Genomic DNA, 7882 nt, shown 5'->3' on the forward strand with positions numbered 1-7882 from the left:
CTCAATGCTCTATGCGCTTCTTTGTTGGCTTCGTGTTTAATGTCAATGTCACTGGTCGATGTGGTCGCTCTCTACGCCAAAGTCTAACTTCGCTCAAGCACCGATTCGGCAAATCACCGCCACTCAATGATAGTTCTGGCACTGCCGGCACCTTGACGGGAGGACTAAGGCAATCTCCTTGAAACAAAAGTGCATCATCCTCGACGAAGTGCGCATAAACGTAAAAAGTGCCATCCACTGCCGCTGTCCTCCGCTGTGGCCGTCGAAGTGGTCGACATGGTCCGTATGTAGCTCACAGGATCTTTTCTTCAAACGAGCAGAGAGCGCGTGCAGGGATCTGCAGGCATGGTAAACATGTGCCAGTGATGACCCGTGTTAGGTGTTTTTTTTTGCATGTTAGTTTTATGGAGTTCAGGTATGACGAAGTGGGAATAGCGAAGTGATTTCCGATTTCCATCGACTTCGTTATAACCGGTCTCAACAGTATGGCAAAAAACAAATATAGCGAACTGATTTAAGATTCCCACGGTGTTTGTTATAGCCGGGCTGTTTGCTTTCGGAGCTTTGCTTTTTGCAGAGTAAGTGTAAATGTGCTTCAGGAGAGGTGTCAAAAGTGCTCACACGCTGCCTCTCGTGCGTGATAGTCGGATACTGCAGCCTTTGCTATGCTCGTGCTACTGCGGACCTCCGTCTATTCTGCTCCGAGCGGCACACTTGAATCTTGCGTGGTCTGGCCATGTCTGGGAAGGGTGGGAGAGGGAGAGCTGAGCAAGCGCTGCCCAAGCCCACAGCTCTTTTTTGCGGGCGCTTTGGAGCATTTTTTAGAACCCCGAAGTTGCAGTGGCAAGAGGGGGGACAGAGAGCAGGGGAGCAATAGCACATCATAGATAATGTGGTTGTGTGAGGAGTGATGGGGGGGGAGAGAGTGGTAGCACAGTGGCTTTATCTCTCTTTCCCACGATCACTCTGGTTTTTGCCTAGAAATCCTGCTGGGTTTGGCCAGCTACAGCTGTAAAATGTAAGGAGAGAAAAATGAAGAGCATTCGTAGTTGTACCAATTGATGTCCACGCAGCCTGTGTCATGCTCCCCGTCGCTTGTCCAGCCCTCTTGGCGCCTTCAAGTGTTTCACAGCAGAAGAAACGCGCGCTGACAACCGATTGAGTTTCTTATTTTTGCTGCTGTGTTTTTGCCAACATTGGCATCAGTACCACTGATGCCACAGCCCCGAATTCTAAAATGGACCTCATGTTGCCACTCGCAAAATCAGGCACGACTTAAATTTGATTACGCCGAACTGTTTTCTAGTGAACCGGTAACCGCCGCCCGAGATTGTGGTTCTGTTCCGGTTTGGGTTCAATATCAAAGGTTTGATTTTGGATTTGTTTCAGCTGGGTCAAAAATCATAGTTTGATTTGGTTCGACAGCCTGCTTATTTGCCAATAGCCTTACTCGTAATCCATGATGAATCTTTGCTGCGCAGATTTTTTTTTGCATAGGCTTCGTTTTATTGATACCTCATTTGCCCTTTGATCAGCCACATCTTTTTAGAATTAAGCGATGCATAAGTTAGACCCTGCTCTACAGAAACAGATGTGTTCGCTTCCAGGTGCCCTTTGCCTTCTTCATCGACAACTGCCTGCGCAACCGGTACCGCAACCTGGGGAACATGGCCGTCTGGATGTCCCTCATGATCGGCCAACCTCTGGCAATTCTCATGTACTACCACGATTACTACATCATTAACTACGGGATGCCGAGAGTCACCTAGTCCCAACCGGCAGAACCTGTGCCTCTCGCCGATCGGTGGGTTGTTCGCTGTGGCTCGCTGAAGTCGTGGACCGGCTGAGCCATTCTTCGGTCAACGAAAGCCGCTCAGCAAGACGATGTCGACTATCTCGTGTCAGAAGTGTCTGTCGTCTCGAGGGGGAGCCACTTTTGAAGGCCCCTTGGAAAAATGTACTTACTGCACCACTCTACTCGTCTACAGGCGCCGAGGGGGTACTCTTTCTACAGGTCCGTCGTCTGAACAAATGTGTACTTTCATTGCATCACGGTCCAACAGCGTGCCCATAAGATAGAAACAGTCAGTGCCAGGGTTGCTACCCTTCCTGCGCTGGCAAATAATGGGACCATGGCATGCAAATCTTCAACTTTTGCACAACGCAAAGGTGCACGCCCTGCAGTTTGAGGTTCCTAGAAAGTGCAGCCGATGTTTTCTTTTCCCCAGTGTCATCGAAATGGCGCCATAATTTTAGTGCAGTCTAGTCGTCCATACCCTATGCAAGTCACTTCTGCAGAATTCAGGTACTGTTATTGTTTTGAGAGTATTTTTACCATGTTATCTCAGTTGTTACCGCGCACGTTTCGGAATGAATGTCACATGTCAATGTGTCGCCTATGCCATGATTGAGTTCAGTAGGGAAAAGTTAATGTACCTATTCGACAAGTGTGATAAAAGCGAGTTGTACAAAAAACAGTGTTGCCTCGTTGTTGATGTGCTTCAGCTACAATCTATTGAATTCATTTTGATGCCCAAAGTGCTGCTCCCTTTAAAAAGTGCAGGACACAAATTTTTATCCTGCTGGAGCATCTTGAATGCATCCAGTGCCACCGAATTTTTGTTATTTGCTCAAGTCTAAGCTTAAATGAATAACAAAATTGCTGTTATTTGTGTCTAAAAACTGAATTTAAAGGGATACTGAATAGAATCGCGCGTCGTGTTTGGGGTATATATGTTTATAATTGTCGATGGGATTCCTGCACCAAATGGGGCTACAGTGTGTACCTTGTGACATTCTGCTAACCCTGGCAGCACGCCGATATTCGTCCCATATCGGTAAACAATGTCAACAATACGCTCGTTCGATTTACCTGCACCGGTGCAGCAGGTGTGGTTAAATCGAACGAGCCTACTGTTGGCCAATATGGGAAAGTGTAACATGGCACTATATTGCCACATTGTGTGCCCATATTGTCATTTACTGTGGATCCAGTATTGATCCATATTAGTGCACATTTTCTAGCCAATATTTGCTGCAACTTTCCCAATATTGGTAAAAATGTGCACCAATATTGGGGCACATTTTTTACCAATATTGGCTACACGAACTGCCTCAATATTAACCACTATTGGCACATGTTTTCTTGCCAGTATTGGCTACGAAAACTTCCCCAATGTTGACCACGATCGGTACAGATTTTCTAGCCAATATTGGCTACGTCGATGCCCCCTATATTAACCAATATTGGTTCACATTTTCAGCCAATGTTGGCTACACCCACTTCCCCTATATTGTATGATATCGGTAAACACTTACTCTAGCCAAACATCCTGTACTTCACCCTTGGTAGCAGCTGAAAGTAGACACATGACATTCGACCTCTCACATTAATGTTATATGAACAGAACGCAGGTGATACTCTAGCAAATTAGTGCTGAACTGATAACAAGTGAGCAAGATTCCAAACGAAGCACTACATCCCTAGCAGCTGCACACTTTCCCGGCTTATACTTGGGCCAGTTTGGCGCAAGCTTGGGCCAAGGAAGTGTGCTACTTGGGATAAAACCAGGTCTGGTCAAAAATGCTAATGTATTAAAGTTATTGTTAGTTTTTATTTGGTACTGAGATCTACAAACTAGCGAATTGGAGCTGTCAAGCCAGCATGTGTTGAACCATCATACATGGCTAGTGCTTCACTGGCATCAGCACATGCAAGCATTTGCAGCGTGCGCGTGAACTAAGCATTGGCAAGCTTGTAAATGCGCGCGCACTTGCCAGCACGAGCAGACACATGGCGGCGGTCAGGTGCCCTGCTTTAAATCGTCTGTACTTCTTTTCATAGTTCGTATACAACGCTGTCAAATAGCGAGTTCGTTTCACACGCACTGGCACCGTTCGAGTTCTCTCCCAGAATGCATCGCACTCACCAGCGGCGTAGAGTTTCCATTTTCCCGGGGGGGGGGGGGGCAGACCCGGAATGTGGCTCAAAAAAAAAAAAAAGGGGGGAGGGGGAGGCTGCGGGGGGGGGGGGGGGGGGGGGGGAGAGGAGGAGAAGGTCCTTGTTTTATTTGTTCCGTGGGTTCTCCCCATAAGGGTCACCTGCAGCAGTTGGAGCCTTTACCGAGCATTTCGGTAAACCCGAGACTGGAGAAAAAGGGACAAGGACATAAACAAACGGACGCGGACATTGTGACAGCTAACTACCTGGTGTCCCCAAATAAGACGCTCCGCAAAAGGATGACCCGGAAACTTCAGCGGTTTGACGCATCCAGTAGAAATTTCTCTGAATACGTGTTTTACTGGCCACATTTATGCAAACATATTGCAAGACTAAACTACCAGTACAAAAAAGCGAATCTTTTTTTTTTCTGCAGGGGTAGTTCGGGTCTAAAATTTTGTTGCATAAATGTGACCAGTAAAACACGTATTTCAGGAATATTCCTACTTGTTGCACCAAGGATCTAAATTTTGCAGGCCATTTTGTGTGTAAAGTGTATTTTGAGATACCCATATAGTACCAAACTCCCCGAGTGGATACGCAGGCGCACCAAAAGTGTTAATTTTGAAAATGGTGAACAGGAGAAAATGAATCTGCTGTAACCAAAATATTTTAATATTTTTATTTTCGTGTGGTACATTTATAATGAACAGACACACGAGGCACACGTTGAGCAATTCTCAATGCAACGGTTAGAAAACGCTTACAATTAAAAAAAAAGTATAGAGCAAACATACAAGCATTAACGACGTATCTGCTCGCGCATTTCATCGTACACTGCATCGTACACTGCCAAAAATAATTCTCAGACGGTAGCAAAGACCATTTGATACCACTATACCTTGTGCGAAGCTGGGGTTACAAATTTTTCCGCCAAAAGTTGTTTTCTGGACGAGTATCCGAGTCGCTGTTCGGTGACAAGACTGGTAGTAAAGCCCTTCACTGACCAATCAAAAATGTGTACAATATTTTCTTGGCCGAAAGGGCATTCATTTGTAGACGCGCAAGAAATTAAAATTTTTTTCTTGGCGAGCAGGTCTGCAGAATCAGTCACTGACTCACTGTGTCGGGGATGCTTCCTATTCTCAGCATTTTTGTTGTCTAAAAACCGACAGAGATGTCGCGACGCTTTCAAGACTTTTTTTAGCCTGTCATAGCTGAAGCGGGCACTTCAGCTGTTCATTCAGACAACATATTCCGCGCATCTAACTCCGTTTGAGGGGAATTTTCCACTGAATGTCTGACCTGTCACTGTCCCGAGATCCACCATTTAAAAGCCTGAAAGGAAATAAGAAGCGGGAATAAACAGGCCCCTGTGAAATAGCTGCCAGTCAGGACGGCCAACAGTCCACTGTCGATGGGCGCAGACCCAAGCCAAGCTCTTTAAAAAAAATCCCGGGCCGGGGCCGGGGGGGGGGCTCTGCCCCCCCGTGAAGCCGTCCGGGGGGGGCACGAGCCCCACTGCCCCCCCGTAGTTGGCGCTTATGGCACTCACAGAGTGTTGCACGGAAAACTGGACTCAAACGAACTCGCCAAATGCACCGAGTGCAGAATACTGATGCTGCCGCCATCTATGTTGTAGAAAAGGCGCCGGCTTCAAACCGAAACTAGCGCCTTTCTGTTCGGAGTGATGCGTGGGAATGCGTGAATGCAGTCGCTACCAACGTTTATCTACGAACGTTGGTCGCTGCAACCTGTAGTTTATAGTTACGATGACTTCAAGCAGCTCGGCTGCCGTAGAGGTAGTTACAGACGGCGTAAATTTCCGCAACCAGCTGTCTACAAAGCAGCTGGTTATTCTTATACCGTTTACACTGAAGAAAACTGATGATGCTGTCCGAGCAGAAGCTTGATCCGTTTGAGCATGGTATTATGCGTGAACCACTGAAAGGGTACGGCTTAAAACTAGCCTGTTGGAATATCCAGCAAAACTGGGACTTTCGATTTGGATCGTCATTATAGGTGGATCAGATATTAGCCTTGGTGAGGGCGTCGAGAACGAGAGCTTTCTCGAACAAAATACGACGGGGCAAGTTATCTGACGTAGGTAAATGTTAAACATGATGATGTTGCCCAATCCTCGGGTAAAGTTACCATCTTTAGCTTTCTCTGATGCTTATTGGGTAGTCAGAGGTTTCTGCTGGGGGAGTTTTGTCGACAAATGTTAAATTTTTCACCCGCACACGGATGGCGATAGACATCTCGGGGGCCGCTGTTACGTTTGTTTTGAGCATTTCTTTACACACTGGTATATTTCAGCGTTTGTACGGCAACAGAGCGATTTAAAACCTGCAAATAAATCACGGGTTGTCAATTGCTTTCTTCGGGAAACAGCAGACGCTCACAATTCAAGCTCGCGTTTGATTTCGTGGCCCGCGGGACCCGATTTTTATCAGAAAATCTACTTTTTTTCCCGTTCGGTTCCGCGACACATCGTAGCAGACGAACCCTCGTCGTCTGCTCCCGCTCCTCGCCGGCCCCGCCGGAGCGAGGCATGACGGGATTGCATTTTGGCGCACTCCCGATTTTCTCGGTGCAGCGAGTGCATGCACGCGTGGGGTGTCAGCGCTGAAACGAACTCGGAGAGTGCAACCACTCGTGGAGTGTCGGCCGAAACGAACCCGTTCCACGCTGCGAGTGGGCACGCGTGGGCACGAGTGCCGTGAAACGAACTCGCTAAAAGCTACGAACACGCGCGCGTGTTTTCGTCCAGACTTTTTCACGTTACTAAAAAAGAAAGGCAAGGAATTACATTAACAATAGTTACCATTGCCTTTCCATAAAAGTGACTACCACAAAACGTAATCCGTGACTTTCTCGTTTCATGGCACTCGTGTCCACGCGTGCCCACTCGCGGCGTAAAGCGAGTTCGTTTCGGCAGGCACTCCACGAGTGGTTGCACTCTCCGCGTTCGTTTCAGCGGCAGCACCACACGCGTGCATGCACTCGCTGCACCGAGAAAATCGGGCGTGCGCCAAAATGCAATCCCGTCATGCCTCGCTCCGGCGAGTCCGGCAAGGAGCGGGAGCAGACCACGGAGGGTTCGTCTGCTACGATGTGTCGCGGAACCAACTACCTCGTTGCGCGGACCCGAAAAGAAAGAAGTAGATTTTCTGATAGAAATCGCGTCCCGCGGGCAACATATTAATCAAACGCGAGTTTGAATTATGAGCGTCTGCTATTTCATGAAAGAAGCAATTAACAACCCGTGCTTTATTTGCAGGTCTTGAGTCGTTCTGTTGCCGTACAGACGCTGAAATATACCAGTGTGTCAAGAAATGCTCAGAACAAACGCATCAGCGGCCCCCGAGATTTTTATTCTCATCCATGTGCGGGTGAAAAATTTAACATTTGTCGCCAAAAACTCCCCCAGCAGAAACCTCTGACTGCCCAATAGGCATACGAGAAAGCTAAAGATGGAGACTTTACTCGAGGCTTGGGCAACATCATCAGGTTTAACATTTACCTACGTCAGCTAACTTGCCCCGTCGTATTTTGTTCGAAAAAGCTCTCGTTCTCGACGTCTTCACCAAGGCTAATGCCTGATCCATTAGCTGTAATGACGACCAAAATCGAAAGTCCCACGAAAAGTTTTGCTGCCCAGGCGAAAATTTCTAACTGGGACCAGTTGGCACCTCAACTGGTTTCAACTGGGACTAACTGGTACCAACTGGGACCAGCTGAGGGGTCAATTGGTTTGAACAATTCCCAGTTGGGAGTCAACTGGTTTGAACCATTCCCAGGTGGGAGTCAACTGGTTTGAACCATTCCCAGTTGGGAGTCAACTGGTTTGACTCCCAGTTGGGAGTCAACTGGTTTGACTCCCAGTTGGGAATGGAGTGCACTGGAACCAGTTAGGAAAGTAACTGGTTGGAGCGATTC

General features: G+C 47.6%; 1 protein-coding gene across 2 annotated transcripts in view; it reads left to right on the top strand.

The window, feature by feature from the left end:
- LOC8029092 (diacylglycerol O-acyltransferase 1) overlaps window positions 1-2495 on the top strand; it is a 154413-nt gene extending 151918 nt beyond the window's left edge. For both annotated transcript variants that reach the window (XM_029978203.4, XM_040502188.2), the window contains exon 15: window positions 1608-2495. In XM_029978203.4, the coding sequence (XP_029834063.2) occupies window positions 1608-1769 (162 nt within the window). In that variant the 3' untranslated portion in view covers window positions 1770-2495. The remainder of the gene's footprint in view (window positions 1-1607) is intronic.
- Window positions 2496-7882: the final 5387 nt, after the last annotated feature.

Source organism: Ixodes scapularis, unplaced genomic scaffold (genome assembly GCF_016920785.2).
Source record: "Ixodes scapularis isolate PalLabHiFi unplaced genomic scaffold, ASM1692078v2 PGA_scaffold2__306_contigs__length_199485367, whole genome shotgun sequence".
In the NCBI taxonomy this organism is placed as follows: domain Eukaryota; kingdom Metazoa; phylum Arthropoda; class Arachnida; order Ixodida; family Ixodidae; genus Ixodes; species Ixodes scapularis.